Source organism: Schistocerca piceifrons, chromosome 2 (assembly GCF_021461385.2).
Source record: "Schistocerca piceifrons isolate TAMUIC-IGC-003096 chromosome 2, iqSchPice1.1, whole genome shotgun sequence".
Lineage (NCBI taxonomy): Eukaryota > Metazoa > Arthropoda > Insecta > Orthoptera > Acrididae > Schistocerca > Schistocerca piceifrons.
In genome coordinates, this window is record NC_060139.1 from 504162479 (window position 1) to 504182471 (window position 19993).

Genomic DNA, 19993 nt, shown 5'->3' on the forward strand with positions numbered 1-19993 from the left:
GGGATTAAAAAAAGATCATAAAAAAGCACTGCAGAACTGCAGCCAAGACAGCACAATGCAAGGCCAATGATGGATACATAGTTAACTCTTCAAATAAATGTGAAGTGACATGGGAAGTTATCAAAACTTAAATAAATTGTCAAAAGAAAGATTGCAGCATTCCAGTTCCTCCTGATACACTAAATAAATACGTTGCCAATCCTATCAAAAGAAAGATTCCCTGCATTCCAGTTCCTCCTGATACACTAAATAAATACTTTGCCAATCCTATACCAGAAACTGACATCAAGGGAGATGTAAGCAAGGCCGAAGCACTGCTGCCACCATTACACAATAAACCAACTGAATGTTTTGAATGGAGTCATGTAACTTGCTGACATGTCATCAAAGTGATAGCTAAACTCAGTAATTCCCGAACAGACAATTACTATGGCTTTTATAATTTTATTATTAAACAAATAAGAAAAGAATAATAATACCCTTAACAAAATTAATAAACAATATTTTAACAGAAGGAGTGTACCCAGAATGTCTAAAAATATCCATAATCATGCCAGACCATAAGAAAGGTAGCACATCATCACCTGACAATTACTGACCCATTTCACTAGTCCCCAATTATTTCCAAAATAACAGAGCACTGTATGCACCAGCAGATGAACCAATATTTTGAACATAATAACCTAATCTGTCCTGCACAGTATGGCTTCAGATCTACCCTGTCTACTGTGAAAGCAGTTGACAGCATTATAACAAAAGTATATGACTGTTTCGAAAATAAGTTAGTAAGTTGTGCAACACTACTAGATGTAAAGAAAGCCTTTGATACATTGCCCCATGTTTTCCTAAAAAGAAAGCTACAGTACTATGGAATTGGGGAGAAGGCCCTCCTCCTACTGCAGTCATACCGAAGTAATAGAAAACAGTTAGCATGTGTGAATAATAAAAAATTAGATCATTTACCTGTTAAAAAAGGAGTGCTGCAGGGCTCCGTTCTTGGGCTCTTTCTGATCTGCCTTCCAATTGCCAGTAGATGTGCGTACCTCCTGGTTTCAGGCTAATACACTACACATAAATAATAGCAAAACAGAGAACATTGTATTTAATCTGAATGCCCCCAAGAAGAAAAATAAATCAGTGAAACTTCTCAGAATCCATATTGATCAAAGTTTAAGCTGGGATAAACATACAGATAAGTTATGTTCCAGACTCACACGTGTGATTTATCTGCTGTGTATGTTGAGAGGCCATTTAAGTGAAACTCTGCTGCTCTATGCATACTTTTCTTTCTTCAATTCCCTTCCGACATATGGAATTTTGCCATGGGGAAACTCATCTGGATATAGGACTGTATTTAAATGACAAAAAAAGGCCATCAGATGCATTGCGGGACTCACACTACGAGAATCATGTAGACACTACATCAAGGAAATGAATATTATGACAGTACCTAGTCTATACATTTATAGTTGCCAAGTATACACGAAAGAAAACCTGGATAATTTTGACCTTAGGATGTCAATACACCATCATACACTAGACAGAGATGTGCAATTGACAAGCCCCATGCCAGACTAGCAAAGATAGCTATAAATATCTCAGTGTCATATTTTAACAAACTACCTAAAAATGCCCACTCAGTGCCCCTGAATAAATGAAAATGTGTAAGAGCAAAGTGTGTAAATAGCAAAGCTTCCTATACAGTGAAAGAATTTGAAGAATGTGTAATAGATGATTTGGAGTTTTGAGATGAAACTATACTAAATTATAAATTGTAATATTTATTACGCTACCAGTGTGGTATGTTGATTCACTGTGCCATATTGTATAAGGCAAACAGAGAAAATATTTATGATTGTTATAATTGTATACAGATTACTTAGATACAAAGAGACTAACATGATATACTGATTCATTGCGGCATACTGTATTTGGTTTGCTAAAACCAATCAGTTTTTGTTTAAATGTACTTTTATGAAGTAGTTACTTATGTAAAAGCCTCCCTGCAACATAATTAGGCAAGGATAATTGTAAAATAACTGTAATGCTTTAACTATAAAACATATGATGACACTAATCACATGTAAACATGTTCAAAGGTGAATAAATATTCTAAATATTCTATTCTATTCATCCTTCAATTTGCACAGTTAAATGAGATTTTTTTTTTTTTTTTTTTTCATTGGGAAAGTGACATCAGCCACAAAGGTAGATTTCTACAATGCAAGAGCACTGACTAGTGGATTTTTCTGGCATACGCATATGTAAAAAATGTGCCTTGGAGAAATTAGTAAGAGTATGATACACAAATATTTGTACAGATTAATTCTTACAATAAAGTGCACATGGCCGTGGTCTCATCATGCCAATTTTCATCAAAACAAGATGAGTAATTACACTATTATGTAAAAGAGACAACAGAAAAAATGAATACAGCAGATATTTATCCTCAGTGTGCAGCCAAGGGAGACAATGATAGGAACACAATTACATTAAAGTAAACTGTTTATTCCATTAATATTTATTATTATGTTTTGTTTATATTAAGTAGAACAATCATCTATGTCCAAAGCAGTATTACAGAAAATATCCGTGTTTCATATATATCTTCATATATATATTTGAGTCTAAATGCAGTATACAGTCTTGAATAACCAGGAATGATCAATCATAAAGGTCCTTATGAGTAATAATACAGTAGAGGAATCATAAAACTTCTTTACAGTACATATAAAAAAGTAAAAATATTTTTTTCAGTGAAAATAGTGTAAGCATGCCTTTTTACATTGTCATAAATTGACATAACAAATACAAAGTAAACACCAACAATGTGCAGGGAAGAGTGGTGCAATTATTTCTCAAAACCATGAGAGCACAAAAACATTCCACCTTGAAATATGCATATTTGTAACAGAATACAGGCAAGAAACAGTTTAGAAATACTATCTTGTTAACTACTCAGACTTTAATTCCTTAAATTTAATGTCAATGTGTCTGTTTAAGACTTCATAGCAATCATCCTTTATTTTCTTATTCTGAGAAAGATAAAATTTTATCATTAAGGATTTTAATAATTTGCTGCAAACACTTTCATCAGAAAAAACAATTTTTTACAACTAACCAACACATGGTTCTTTCTTAAATTTATTTAAAGACATGGTGATGATCCTCACCTGACTGCTACCCTTAACAAAATTTTACATAGCAAATAAATAAGAAAATAATCTGCATTTTCAATTTATGAATGTTTCTTTACCTTTGCGAATTATTACGCATTTAAATGAAATATAAAACATTTTCCAGGTATGGCAACTTCTTAGTCATCTTTCTGGTATAATGCTTTTATATTAATGAACTATTTGATTTCATATGTACCAAAAAACTGAAGCAATATGATAGACAGACCCAAAATAAACAAGTATGGCCACACAAAAACTTTAATATCTTCATTACACTTAACCCTAGCATCTCTATTCTGGCTTCAAATCATTTCTGAGGAAAAGCTAGCTTTGTGCTGCAATAGAATTAAAATTAATAGCTGGTAATTCTACACAGACAATGAAACAAAATATCATTTTCTAACTCACTGCTCATAATGACCTTAAATGTGAAATATAATGTCACTTCAAGCATACAGAGGTATTTATCAAAGCATAATGTCATGACACTGGAAGGAAAAAAAAAAGTAAAATTCTCTCATGCCTAGAATCTGATTCTTCACAAGTATACAAAAATTAAGAAAAATAAAACACTAAACCATCAATGTCAAGGATTGTTGAGTATGACAGCTTGCTTTCCGAAGAAAGGGACAAAGAAGCATTACTGTATGGTGCAAGAAAATATTTACAAGAGAAACATAATTTATTGAGGAAGATATTAGAATGTACCAGATGGTAAAGACATATAACAAAGTTACTGAACTGAAAATGTAATTTGTTAGGTGTCATACAAAAACAAATATAAAAGTTAAAAAAATGATGTATTAGTAAAAGTTATTGTTTTTTGAAGAGAAAACTAAAAATTTCTGATGAATATTGAGAAAAGGAATTAAAGTCTGATATAAAACACTTCATTACACAACATATAGGAAAATGGCATAATTAAATATGAGGATGACCAGAAAAGCCATGAAAAACTAAAAATAATAATACTGACAGAAAGACTCCTCCCAGAAAGGATGGTCACAAACATCATAAACTGCCACTAGTCTATGTGTCCTGTGTTAGCTTGCTCTCTGTTCACATCCAATATTTATGATACTTCCACATTTACAAATAACTCTATTTGGGAATGGCCATTCATCATTTGCATACACAGGCCTCAATACATTCAAATGACTTGGTATTTTGGTTTCTGTCTGTGTTATATCAATCGATCCAGGTACACATACTAAAGATTTTATACTGACAGACAGGACTATATAAACCACAAAAGAGCATTACCACATTATCATTATTAGACATGCCAAAATCTCAAGAAGATATTATCATTAACCATTATAGTTATACCAAAATCTCTTCAATAAATATATCCATTTCACCTTATTATTGTACCTGTAATCGGATAGATAAAAAATTTACTCACCAAGCAATGCCAGGAGAAAACACACACATAAAAAAGGTTTTATGTATGCAAGCTTTCAGAGCCAGTGGCTTTTCCTCCTGGCAGAAGGGTTGAAAGGGAAGGAAGAGGGGTGAAGGAAAAGGGATAGAGTTCAGGAAAGTCACACAGAACTTCAGGTCAGGGGAGACTTACTGTCTAATAAGTCTAACTTTTCTGAACTCTACCCCTTTTCCCAAACCTCTACAGTCCGTTTCCTTCACCCTTTTTTCTTCCTCTTCAACCCTTCTGCCAGAAGAAAGAGCTGCTGCCTCATCCTTCCCTTTCAACCCTTCTGCCAGTAGAAAGAGCTGCTGGCTCTGAAACCTTGTGTACATAAAACCTTTTTTTATATGTGTGTTCTCCTGCTACCACTTAGTAAGTACATTTTTTATCAATCCAATTACATTAAATTGTCAAAAATTGATTATTTTCATTCATATAATCATTGTAACTGTCATTGTTAACTTGGCTACTATCTTCATATTTTTGTAAGTAATTTAAACAAAGGAAACTATGAATAAAACACAAAAGATTTGATCTGGCAGTTAGTTTTTCATACATTATAAATTAACTTAATACATGGGTGTGGGAAATATTTGTAGGAGAATTCAGAAGGAAGTAAGACAGAAAGGGGCAATGCAGAAAATGAAATAAAATCAATACACAGAGTACTAAAGACTTGTTCCCACATAAGTGCTGTTTCTCTGAAATATGTGATGCACCACTAAGAGCATTTTTACAGAGAGATTGAAATATGCAATTGTTAAAGGTAAGTAAGGTGAAAAGAAGGGGTATCAACTACCACCAACCTGTTTCACTACTTGTCATTATTTTTCAAAATTTTCAAGGAGATGATGTATTTTAGAACAGCAACAATAATATCCTCAGTAAATAACAGTTTCTATTTCAGAAGTGTTGCTCAGTTGAGAATGCCATTTGAATGTTCATTCATCAAATTTTACAAGCATTAAATAACAAGATAATACCTTTTGTCAATGTTATTCACACACACACTACTGCATAGACACCCAAACATACACTCCCATGGGCATGGCAAGACTGATTATTGATATTCGTTTATTGAAAGCAGTTGCCTGAGTTGGGAACAGGGTACAGAAGGATGCAAGGAGGGAGTAGCGAGAAACATGCAGATCTTTGGACAGATGACCCCGTGGCCACACTATGTGATGAGAAGCGCACAGAGGGTAGAGCAAAAAGAGATGTGGGAAAGAGACAGGGAAGGAAAGGGAGGGAAAAATATGGAGGTGGGAAAAAGAGAGAAAGGTGAAGATGAAGAGGGAGAAAGGAGAGGAGAGAGAAGTGAGAGGGGTTGTAAAGTGAGGGGGGAGAATGGGGGAGGGAGGGGGGGGGGGGAGAGAGAGAGAGAGAGAGAGAGAGAGAGAGAGAGAGAAAGAGAGAGGTGACAGAGTGTGTGTGTGTGTGTGTGTGTGTGAGAGAGAGAGAGAGAGAGAGAGAGAGAATATGAATATATGGAAGGGGGGAGAGAAGTGAGAGAAGGCAGTGCACAATCTGGATGGAGGAGTGGTGTGGACAGAAGAGACAAGGGAAAAGGTAAGGTGCATAGTTCACAGAAACTTGTGCTGGAAGGGAGTATCCAAATGGGCCATGTAATCAAGCAATGGTTGATGTCATTTGTGTTGTGCTGTGTAGCATGCTTGACAACTGGATAGTCAAGTTTGCAGTTTGCCACAGTCTGGTGACAGCCATTGATTAGAGTGTACAGTTGGTTACTTGTAATGCCCACATAGAATGCTGTGCAGTAATTGCAGCATAGTTGATTTATAACATGGCTGCTTTCACATGTGATGCTACCTTTAATTGGGTAGGAAATGTCTATGACTGGGCTGCGGCAGGAGGTAGTGGGGGTGGTTCTGTGGGACAAATCTTGCACATGGACCGACTACAAGGGTATGACGCATGGGGTGCAGGATTGGGAGTAGGATTGTAATAGGTCTGGAGAAGGATATTCTGTCCTTGTGTGTGAATGTGTGTACTTTTACTAGAAAAAGAGCTAGAGCTGGAAAGGCAGGTGTGAATGCTGTTTTCTGTTACGTGTTTCTGTGCTCCACACACTGATCCCCTAAAACTAACTAACTAACTAACTAACTACAGAGCACTGTATGAATTGAATTATTTTTTTCCTGCCTCTATGTTACACACCTGTCTAGTCATTCCACATTAAGTAAAAAGAAATATTGATGTAATGAGTGCACTGCTGACAAGAAGACTCGCCATTTATGAGAACATACCCTTTTCTTATGCAAGGGAAGTGAGGTAAAAATAAATGTAAGCCTAATCATTAAAAAGCCAAAGCCATCATCCATAATAAAGGTCAGAAAGTATCTTCCAGGAACAGAAACAGTTTCTTTTTTCCCTTTTTTCCCTAAAGCTGTCATCTTTATAGTATTAAATCTACAATTTTGTTTCCCCCATTTTGCAGCAGATGGCAATAGCAGCATGGTATGTCTTAAGCACCATGCAAGAAACTAAGACATTTATAAACATAACATCACCAAAATAGTGGTCAATTTGTGATTGCATCATAAAGTTATTCTCAACTGAATATGTCAACTTATGAGTACAATCCTTATCATTCATGAGAAGTTTTAATTTTCTGCTTTAACATGAAGAAATCTGTGGCTGAAGTTCATAAAATGCTGGGTAAGACCTATGGTCAAGCACCTATTAGTGAAAGAACATGCAGAGAATGCTTTCAACCCTTCAAGAATGGTGATTTTGGTGCCAAAGACCCACATGGCCATGGAAAAAGAGAATATTTTTGAAGCTACTGAAATGGACAGAAACAATCACAGGAGATCGTTATCAAAAGCAATTGATGTGTTTGAGCTGAGCACAGTAAGACAAATGGCCACAATACTGCAATAGACATGAAAAGGTGATTTTTCAACATGATACTGCTTGACCCTATGTCACAAAACCCGTCAGAACATACTTTGAAATGTTGAGATAGGAAGTCCTACTTCACCCACCACATTCTGCAGACACTGCTCCCTCTGAGTACCACCTTTTGCGATTAATGGCATACGGCCTGGCTGATGGCACTTCTAGTCGTATGAACAAGTGCAAAACTAAATCAAATCATGGATCTCCTCAAAAAATAAACACACTTCTTCTGTTGTGAGATTTGATGCTGACCAAAACATGGGGCACAGCAGTGGCCAGTGATGGCCAAAACTTTGGATCACAATTTTTTTTGTATGTTTTTAATAATGAATCCCTGAACTTTGAGAAAAAATGGTGGAAACAAAGTTGTAAATTCAATACTTAGAAAGTTATGAGAAAAATTTAAACAGAAAAATATCTGTAGTCATGAATATGAATTCATTTCCCTTATTAAGATATCAGCAGTGGCCTTTGCAATTTTTTTTAATAGTGATATGGACCTAATAAGATCAAGAGATTTATGAAATTGGAGCAACATGTATTATGTGCAAGGAGGAATATGACTTGACTCAGCAATTATTAAAACTTGACTCAGCAATTATTAAATGAAATTTCTCACATTGAAATGTAGTGCACACTGCAATGATTAAGTGCATGGGTTTTAAGTGCATCCAAAACCATTATTCTGCCTTGTTACTGTTACTCTTAAATTATTATGAATTTGACTGAAATATTTACCACAGATATGATAATATATACTGAGAGGATGTAAACATTTTGGGAGTATAGACCAATAAGCTTTAAATTCTGTTTCTAACTCTGTATATAATACTGGAATTCTTATCTACGTCCAGCTAATCTATTTTCACAAGTGCTCTTACAGTTTTGTCTGTTATGATTATTTCATTCTAGCAGTAATTTTTACAATGTTTTCAAATGAAAGTGTGGACAATTCTTGTGCATCCTTCTATGTTTGTGGACATGATGTTATAATTTCTAAGAAACAAAGCAGTTACAGTTCTGTTTTCCTTTTTCTAAGAGAAAAAAAGATGATAATGTTGATTTGAAAGTGAAAACTAGCAGTAAGACTGATGGTGAATACGAAACAGATGCTTTCACATGGCTATGACTGGCTTACACTTTTTCTTCTTGCAGTAATTATATTGAAAGCATAACATACTTGGTAACAAATTATATCAGCAGATATGAACAAGATTTTGTGTCATAAAAGTACTGTGAACTCAAGTAAATTATCTCAAATGAATTCTAACTTTGTCAAAAGAATTTGTTGACTTATTTGATAAAAGACAAGAAAGCAATGAAATTTAGTAACCAGTAACACATTCTGAGTATTACACAAAGAAGTACGGCTATTTGTCTTAGTTTTGTTGAATGGATCCTTGGTCAATGGCTATAACATAAACAAGTTAATGCTCTTCTACTGATTTAAAAATCGTTCTCCTCAACTGTTATTTGTGAGGTAGAAAGGCTACAGCATTGTTATTTTTAAGGACAGAATATTCATGCATTATTCCCAAACACTATCTACAGATTGGCTAAAGGAGATTTATTAAATATGAATTAACTAAATGCAGGAAGAAGTAATGAGCAGATAACAACAATCACCTGAAACAGAAATTACATAACAGTATCAGTATAAATTACTATACATTGTACACAAAAGGGACTGGCTGAAAATAATAACTCAATGTAAAGTACCTAGAGATGATACAGAACACAGGTTGAAGTGTTGAGGTGTAAATTCCAAGATGCAGTAATACACCTTATGTTTCCTAAAACAGTGGTATGGTGCTGCTCATCAAATGTATAAGAGTCATCCTGGAACTCTGAACAGCTCGAAAATTAATACCGATCATTGGGTTTGGAATTATGGGATTTATTCTCCAAGAGTGGATTTTCAGTGAATGTGTAAGAAGAACAGTTTTTCATTGCCATAGTAATAGGTAGAAAACTTAGACACTTTTTATTAACTAACTAAAAGAGATTCTCAAAGTGAATACTGCCATGCAGTGGACTCTATCAAGAAGCCCTTCCTGCAGCGCATTCAAAAAACACAAAAACAAGAACTGGGTGTTAGCAATATATCAGTGTGAGCAACATAAAATGTCTGTATACGACGGCTTCAAAATTATAAGCATACACTGCTGAAAACAAAAACAATCTTTGCCTTCTATGCAAACGGAAAGAAAAATGAAATATTGTACGGTGAGGGCCTCACGTCAGGCAGACTGGCCACCTGGTGCAAGGCTTTTTAGTTGACATCATTTTGGTGACTTGCATGTCAGTGAGGATGATATGATAATGAAGACAACACACCACCCAGCCCTGAGCAAACAAAATCTCCGACCCAGCTGGAAATCAAACCTAGGCCTCACACGGCATTCGGCCATTCTGACCTGCTCAACTATTGAGGTGGACAAATGGAAAAAAAGGCAGAGAGAAGGAGCTGTTTTATGCAGAGTTGGTCATATCATAGAAATTTTGTGCTGAGCATTATAAATTTTTTTCATAAGAACTTGATTTTTAAAAACTTACTGTTTCCATCTTCACAAACATGTTGCTTATAAAATATATAAATAAACATTTTCAGAAAACGATAAATGAAAGAAGGACATAGACCTCATTCAGATCTTTTACAAAAGCTTTAGAAGAGAAAAATGAGATTCAAAAACAACCAACATGACATTTTCACTTCAAACTCTCACATACCACAAAATTGGATTAAAATTACAATCTCTCTATGGTCAAATAATGAAACCTATATTCTTGAGATTTACTACGCCAGGCAATGTAATTACTTTTATAACAACAATAATGAATCACTAGAAATAGGCTACAAATCTGAAACTGCAGTAGTGTATACAGAAAAAAAAACAGCAGTGAAATGGTGAATGCATTATCATTACTGATACAGTGATGTAAAACACAAGTGTAATTTTTCACTATTTACATTTCACATCCAGAGGAGCAAAGTAAAAGACTTCATCATCATAGTAAGGAAACAGAGCTGAATGGAATGAACCTGTGATGGCAAAAAGAACTCTTAACACAAATTTTCCAGAACAAGGACCATAACAAATAAGAAATTATATAATCAATGGAACTTACTTTCTGTTTTGTTACAGTGTCATGAGAAAACTATGGTGACACTGTTATAACACTTTGTAACATACACTAGAGCAAAACACAAAATTTGCTTTTTGAGAAATGGCTGATGGATAGTCATAGTTAAATGAGATAAAATATTATTTCTGGTCAAATATATTGCAGAGGTAAAAAAGTTAAGCTAGCCCTATAAAATCAAATTTTATAAACAATTTGTCAAATTGTTTACAAAGAGACTACATTATCTTATAGTAGTCAGTTAGTTGCATTTCTACATCTGAAGGACTATAATAGTTTTAGGCAGTCAGTTACGTTGGCTCACTTTCTCTATCCATGAAGAGAGATACTGTAGTGGACTTAAGGAATATGACTTGTATTATGGAGAAGCAGGGATCCAATTCCTACACATCCAGCTTACTTTTCAATATTTTCCAAAAATCCAGTCATGAGTATGCTTGTACAGTTCCTTCCATAAGGGCACAATTACCCTTCTTTCATTCTCCAGTTGATTATACTATGAACTGACTGTCAATTAGATGTTCAGTTTGAATTTTCCTTGATTCTACTTGTTCAATGAAGAATTGATTTTCGCAAAAAAAAAAAATTCTGGCTGATAGTCTTGCCCTGTTGAAAGAACTTCAACTACAGCAACTTGAAATTATAGATACATTAATCTGGTTTATAGCATAAATCTGATGAAAACTGAAAGGGCCCACAAGACAAATTTAATACAAAACTAAAATAACAGCAAAATCTGTTTAAGCATTACATTTCACATAGAAATTATATGGACTGAATATCAAATACACTTCTAAAAATATGAGTATTATCAATACATATATACATGTATAAGTAACGGACACTAAAAGTATGTTAGCACCTTTCAAAACTCTGGTCCCTCAGTGTTCAACTGTCTTTTTATTCTGGAATGGTCCCTTGCGTATCTTCCTTTCTGTTATGCCCAATGATAACATAAATATTTCATTTGCTGGTGGATAGTAATTACTTTAATATGTAGCAAATCAATTAATGTTTCTCACATGCATATAGAAGAACTGATCAAATATATCATTTTCCATGGGACCACCTACTTAATTTCTTTTGAACTCAGAAAAAATCTATGCGTAACACCATATAAATAGACATTTTGAACAACAAAATTACAAAGGTCTCATACAACGGTTCACATCATTATTCTTACAAATAAGTAACTGCCACCATATTAGGGAGATTCTGCTATAAATATTAGAATTGTACATATTACATTCCAGTCATGTAAGTCAATTAGGACTAGCACACAATTTTGGTTAATTAGTGCTTTTTACAGCACAATCATCACAAAGGTTAAGGCACCTTACATAATACAATACTGAATGCATTGATTCATATTAAAAGTCTTCGAACACCACATTCACAGCAAAACTTTGCTACGCTCACAGGATACTGAGCTCCACACTCATGACAAAATTTGGGCAGGTGGGATATTACTGCTCCTTGTTGATGTTCTTTTTTGTGATCATGATTATGAGACAGAATAACTGTGTCTCCAGTACCTGGCCTGGGTACCTGAGAAGAAAAAAAAAGTATTAAAATAAAATGTATGAATAAGGGTTACTTCCAGTTTCAAGAAGTTTGTGATATTGATGCACATAGAATTACTGGATATGTTGTCTGCAAACTTCAGTATGTTCATTACACTACTATTTAAATGTGAACAATCAAACTTTATGGCTGAATTTATAATCTTAAAAGATTTACATATAACAGCTAATAAGTAAAATGAAATGCAAAAACTAAACAGTGGTGATATGAGAGGATTTATGCAGTTCACTATAAAACACCATTCATAATAACATGGTTGTCACTCACTACTTTTTTTCATTAACTCTGAAGATTTTTTGTTGTTGTTGTTGAAACTTGTCACTGGAAATCTAAAACTGATTTACCCAGGTCCATCAATATGTTTTCATAGTTGTCTGCTTAAATGTTGCATGTCTGCATGCTTTTATCTATGTTCAGCCTGTTCAGTTTCCTTTTACCTTCCTCACTTTATTTTTGGTTCCCTGCTTGACCATGTTTTTACAAGCAAAGCTGAACAAGGATGACAAAAGACGATAACAGAGGAATGGAATTGCAAGAAAGAAGACTATTAAGGAAATATAACAAAAGCACAACATAAGGTTGGATGATCAGCAATTTATACATGGAGAAAAATAGTAATTGATATTACAATGAACCATTTGTAACAATATAAATGAGAAAATAATTGGTGCCAGCAACACCTTATCTCCAACAATGACAACAACAACATTAATAGCCCTATTCCTCGAGAGAGAATAAATTAGTGATCATTAGGAAATATAACAAAAGCACAACATAAGGTTGGATGATCAGCAATTTATACATGGAGAAAAATAGTAATTGATATTACAATGAACCATTTGTAACAATATAAATGAGAAAATAATTGGTGCCAGCAACACCTTATCTCCAACAATGACAACAACAACATTAATAGCCCTATTCCTCGAGAGAGAATAAATTAGTGATCATTAGGAAATATAACAAAAGCACAACATAAGGTTGGATGATCAGCAATTTATACATGGAGAAAAATAGTAATTGATATTACAATGAACCATTTGTAACAATATAAATGAGAAAATAATTGGTGCCAGCAACACCTTATCTCCAACAATGACAACAACAACATTAATAGCCCTATTCCTCGAGAGAGAATAAATTAATGATCATTAGGACTTTGCCTTGTAGTTGTCCAGAGGCTGAATTTTTAATACTAGATACTCAGAATGTTACCTCCAGAACACAGTTCCAAATGAATGATTAGAGAAAATGTAAAAAGGAAGGCGCAAAATTCTGGAACTGCTAAATGCCACTGATAATTTGAAGAAAGTGATTTGTGTGTCATGGTTCCTCTTCATTCAAAACTGTTAACACTAAGAAATTCATTCAGAAAATTTATACTTTGCCAAGCATACTTTTAAGCTACTTAGTTATGTATGGGTTACAAAATACTATAGAAAACTCAAAATGAGAAATATTTCAAACAACTGGCATATATGGCTAGAAAGCGCTATTAAGAATTTTCTTCTCTATTAATGTGACCAAAATATGTTGTTAAATTTTGGTTTTCAGATGACATGACTATGAAACATTCCTGCCTTATCAACTGATAATATTCTTGCCAGAGCTGTGGCTAGATTAAGCTAAAAGGCCTTCTTTTAAAGTAGAAAACACACATAAATTCATGCAAGCACAACTCACATGCACACGCACACGACCACTGAGGCCAGACTCAGTCGGCGTGTGTGTGTGTGTGTGTGTGTGTGTGTGTGTGTTGTGAGTTATGCTTGCATGTGTTTCTACTTTACAAGAAGGCCATTAGTCTGAAAGATTGAATGGTATAGCAGTCTTTTGGTTGTGCCTGCCTGTGACTCAATATCTTCTCTATATTGTGAGTAGCAATCCATCCTTTTCATAATACTGTAGTTATTCCATCACACACACACACACACACACACACACACACACACACACACACACACAGAGAGGAGAGAGAGAGAGAGAGAGAGAGAGAGAGAGAGATAGAGAGAGAGACCACTTGAAATAAAAATTGGAGTAAACCCCTCAACCCCAGGTCACTAGCATCCAAAAAATATCCTTAAAAGCAAGACTGGAAATATCGTTCAAGAAAACTCTGATTAATGCACATGTAACACTTGTGTATATGTAAAATCTTCATAACTTTTTTAAAAAGGTTACCTAGTTCTACAGTTTAAATATCCCAGAGAACTCATCAAGCTTCCCTTGGTGAGAAAGAAACATGAATACATCAAATCAACAAAATGAAGAAAGCTTGATTTCTAACCTGGTAAACCTATAGTAAGAAACACTTGACAATAGATAGTAAGATCAACACTACAAAACTATAACTGTCCCAGAAGCCACTTACACTTACATGAAACCCAGTTCCAAATTAAAAAAAGAACTGATAGTCCATCTGCTTCAATTGTGTGATCTTATTGCAGATAAGACTGCTATCTGATGCTACACCATGTGACAAGACAAAACATTATTCAGTTTCATGTCTTCTGCAATCCATATTATTGTCTATGATAGTCATATATGCTTAAAGAATATTACAAATGCACTAGCCAGTTAATATTGTGGTAAATGAACAGTAACATATGTGGATTAGGTATCTTCCACTAGAAGTTAAATATAAGGGTGCTGACTGAAGTACTGTGGCACTATTTAAATGAGGAACTGTAATTCAGCCATGTAAGAGGTCCCTTCCCGAAACTCTTGTTTGGCCAATTCTTGAATATTGTTTGTGGATTTGAAACCAATTTGTATCAAGAGATGAAACAGACAAGATTCACAAAAGTTCTCCACACTTTATCATGGATTTGATGCATAGGTGTAAGGGTGTCTATAATTTTTCTTCCCACCGACTATCTGTTAACAGGGGTGTGAAAGGTAAAAAATGATTCCGATACACTACATACTGTTACCATGCAATTTATGAGCATACCCAGCACATGAAGTGAGGGGGGAGGGATCCTAGACTACGAAAAAAAAAAAAAAAAAAAAAAAAAAAAAAAAAAAAAAATTTTCAGCAAATTCAGCATCAGTTTGAAGAAAGGTGGATTATGTAATACGAACGCACTAGTAGCAAGTGTACACAGAACTTACTTTCATGAACTCTCAAAACTATTCCACCATTCACCACAAAACTAATATGAATTGTATCCCTCCTCTCCCTTTCATTAGATCACAAACATGACAGCATACATATATAAGACACACACAGGCCACCACAATTAAACAACAAGAATTTAAGACATCGGTAATAAAGAGTGCTGTCTTTGCAAAAACTGATGATTATAGGTCATCTCTATTGAAATTAAGAACAAAGTCAATAAGGAGACAATTAGCACTGAATTAAGTGATCGCACAATATGTCTGCACACAATACACATTTGGTCCCCATTACAAATGAATACTTCAAGTGAATGATGAGACACAAAAGACCTATGTTATTGATTATTTTAAGTCACATCAGTCTGTGGGCCCACTACTGGATGATGAAAATGGAGAAAAAATCATTTTCTATGTTGGTTCAAATAAAACAGTTATGATCCATAGCAAACAAGCCTGTACAATTGCATATCAGTGGTGGTGCTGAATACTGATGTGATCATCTTGAGTCATCATATATCTCAACAGTGCACCAAAGAAATACACACTCTTGTCCAATTATCATCACAGCTTTATGAGGCACAGCATCACATCAGCTGTTTAACTAATGACAGCTTTTTTCCAGTGACAGTAAATTTCAAAAAAGCTTATTATTAGAAAATTTGAAAAACTGTTACAGATGGCACTCACAAATCTTCCCAACTCACTCACCTGACATTTGTATCTGTGAAGTACAGAGCTGCTCCATCCTATTGATACCAATGCTGAGAACAACCAACTAAATTCAAAATCTAATTCCAGAAACTGGGGCACAAAGAGATGAAACAGTTAAAACCAGAAAACCATTGACAGCTTCAAAATCAGAAACCAAATGCCAAAGAGTGACTGATACCATGCAGGAACTTGAAATGAGCAGAAGCAAATTTAAAGCAGTTCTAAGGTACGTAAACAACAATTGTACAGGACCCAACTTGTGAAAAAATTGTAAGTCTGACTGGGAGATTAAATACAACATGGAAGATAAACAATTAATAATTTCCTATGCTTTTACATGAAATAGTTATCATTGTTGAGGTGACAAATCAGTTAAGATGTTTAACAAACTCAAAGCTCTGGCAATAGATGATATTGCAGCAGAACAAATCTAACACTTACATGAGAAAAATAGTTGTTGCTAAAATCATTCAACAACTGCATGGCAGCCTGTGATATCCCTAATGACTGGAAAAAAGTGAAAGTGGTCATTGCTATTTTAAAATGCGGACAGAACCTGAAGATCTTAAAAATTATTGCTCAGTCCTCTTGACTTTGGCACTTATGCAAAATTTTTGAGAGCCTGATATTAAACTGACTTACAAGAATGACTGAATCAATGGCATGAGAGCTAAGCATGTTGTGTGGAAGGACGGAAGGTATCCTCTTGGCCATGAATGTGATGCTGAGTTCAAATGTGACACAAGTTTGCCTGTATCGGTTCATGAACTGAACGAGACTTTTGACTGTTTGAAGTACCTGTTGTCAGACAACTAATAAACCATGCAATTCAGCAAATGAACTTGTATGCAACAAAAATGAGACCTGGCTATAGTTAACGCTTGGCTATCGAGGCACTGCAAGACAGGTTTGTCCACGCCATTAGTTAATTTCAAAACAGAAGTTGCCAGTGCCCTCTGAAAACTATACAAGCCTGTCAGATGCTATACAGGATGCTCCAGCACAATGAAGCTGAGCAGGAACTGAATGAGAAGAAATGAACTGGATCCTCTGCAGCTGTTCCTGATGCTAACTTTCAATTGGACAATGTTGGATATTTACCTATATGGGAAGATTGACAGTGATGCATATTTCCACAATGCAAGGGTAGATCCTTTGCCCAGTGCAAGAAGTGTGAAGTTCAACTGTGTGTGAATAAGGCCAGAAACTGCTTCAAAATTTCCACAGACATAGGTAAAGGAGTACTTTTTTCATTTTATTTGTGTATTCGTGCCATGGATCCAAAGTGCTAGAGAGTAGTTTGGACGTTGAATGAGTTGATACATTTTTGTACAGCTAATAATAATCTAAATACAGTATTTGAAAAAAAATCTAGATATTGCTGACATACAACTGTACCATATTTTCCACTTATAAGAATTAAAAATAATTATAATAAAAAATTTAATAATAAAAAAAATTACAAAATAATCTTGTTTATTACTACAATACACACATGACAAGATTATAACTTGTTCCTGTACAGAGCAGAGAGAAACATCAATCAGATACTTCCTTAAATTATGTTTTAAATAAAGATTTATTATGCTCATACATTTCACATTGTTTGTTTTGTTTGGCAGAGAACTGACTTTTTAAGTATTACTATACATCATCTCCCTCTGTGATAGAGATAGATGCTTTAGGTCATAATGGAAATAATTCTTTTGTCTAGTATTATGGCTATGGTATAAACTAATTCTTCGGTAGTGAAAGGAAAGGAATATATGTACTGTGATGTTGTGGTCATTATTTCAAGCTTTTGAAAGTGCTGTGGTATGACATATTTGGACAAGATATTACTCTTTTTTGTGCTATAAAGATATTCTTTGAAATTGGCATGTTGCTCCAGAAGATTACACTATGACACATGAAGAAGTGGAAATACCAAAGTATGCTATTTTCAGACAGTAATATCTACAAGACAGGATATATAATAAACAAAGGCAAATGTCTCTGATAATTTAGTGTCTGAAGAATTTGATGTTCCAAATTAAGCTTACTGTATATGTGAATGACTAAAAATTTGGAGGACTACATTTGCTTTATACATTGTTTGTTATGCACAGTCTGAACTTCCTCTGCATTCTCATGGTTTTTGAGGAACTTAATGAAACTAGTTTTACTTAAGTTTATCAAGAGTAAATAATGCACCACACCATAACTTCTTACAGCATGTTGTTGATGTCAGATTCAATGTCACTTGTAGAAACACTATGTATCACAATGCTTGTATCATCAGCAAATATTGTGGCATTGCATTTTTTTTTTCGTTTATAGATGAAGGCTGGTCATTAATATACAGATGTCTCTCCTAAGAGTTGTCAACCACATTTTTTCTGGTGTTTTGGCAGATATTTTCAATTTAGTTTTTCCAATGTATAGCTGTAGTCAGCCCAAACGAATACATCTTTCATAGGACACAAAGTGTTAATGGAAACTGCCAGTTTCTTTCCCATTACAAACAAAATGATTTTTAAAGTGGAATTTTACACACCTATTCCATACAGCGGTCCCACATTATTCCAGTGCAATATTCATTTTATCAATATGTATTATGGGAACAGTAAAGCATGAATAATAGCCTGTACTGGACTAAGACGCACTGCTGCATGCTGGTAACAGTCAGTGCAGGCCACGTTGGTGATGTTGCTGCTGAAGCACTGTTTATTCTTTATGTTTTACTTTCCTTGTTAATTCACATCAATAAAAAAATATCATGTTATACCTCTCTATTTAATGGGCACATAAAATTCCAATTTTAAAAAACATTTTGTTTATGATGGGAAACAAACCAATTCTTTCCATCAACAATGGGCGTAATTTAAAAGATGTGGTGAGCAGTATTTGTTTGGACTGACTCCATCTACACATTACAAAAATGGAACTACAAATATCTGAAGAAATATCAGAGGAAAAGATATCCCACAATTCTTAGGAGGAACACCCAGCATACAAGAAAAACCAAGAATAGATCCTTGATGAAAAATCTGTAACTCTGTGTGTGATGTAATACGAGGGGTAACACCCTCTCCCCCCCCCCCCCCCCCCCCCAAAAAAAAAAAAAAAAAAAAAAAAAAAACTGGAATTATTTTTTTAAAGCTATATATTTTCAAATTGTTTACAAAACAATGTTACCCCCTTCAAAATATTCTCCATTAAAATTAATACATTTGTAGTGTGGGTGTTTCCATTGTTTGAAACGTTTTTAGTAGTCATCTTTAGAAATTGCTGACAGCTTCTCTCTCTCTCTCTCTCTCTCTCTCTCTCTCTCTCTCTCTCTCTCTCTTTCCCCCTTGATTTCTTAAATGTTGTCAGGTCAGTGTCCTTTTATGCAATTTTCATGCATGGGAATAAGAAAATGTCACACGGGGCCAGGTCAGGTGAGTAAGGTGCGTGGGGCAGTGGAACCGTGCCATTTTCAACCAAAAGCTGTCTTAGCTGATGGCTGTGTGTGCAGGTTGGTTGTCACAGTGGAAGAACCAGTCTCCTCTCTGCCTCACATCAGATCTTTTTTGACTAACACTGTTGCACAATTTTCTTAAAACTTCCAAATATAAGGTCTGACTGATGGTCTGATCTGGGGGAACAAACTCAGAATGAACTACACTCTTGGCATCAAGAAAGCAAATGAGCATGGGTTTGAATTGATGATATTTTTTTGGATGGGGTGACAATGAAGTCTTCCATTGGTTTGACTGTTACTTGGTTTCTGGGTCAAAACCATAGCACCATGACTCATTGCTAGCAGTGACCTTTAACAAAAAATCTGGATCAGATTCAAGCTGTTGATTTAAAGCATGACATGTTTCAACTTGACATTCATTTTGATTGTCAGTCAGAACCTGAGGAATAAACTTGGCAG

At 34.7% G+C, this 19993-nt stretch overlaps 1 protein-coding gene across 1 annotated transcript in view; it reads right to left on the reverse strand.

Moving 5' to 3' along the window:
• Positions 1–11489: 11489 nt before the first annotated feature.
• Positions 11490–19993, reverse strand: part of LOC124776891 — a 330314-nt gene continuing 321810 nt past the window's right edge. The window contains exon 9 of the mRNA XM_047252077.1: positions 11490–12219. Within this exon, the coding sequence (XP_047108033.1) occupies positions 12037–12219 (183 nt within the window). The 3' untranslated portion in view covers positions 11490–12036. The remainder of the gene's footprint in view (positions 12220–19993) is intronic.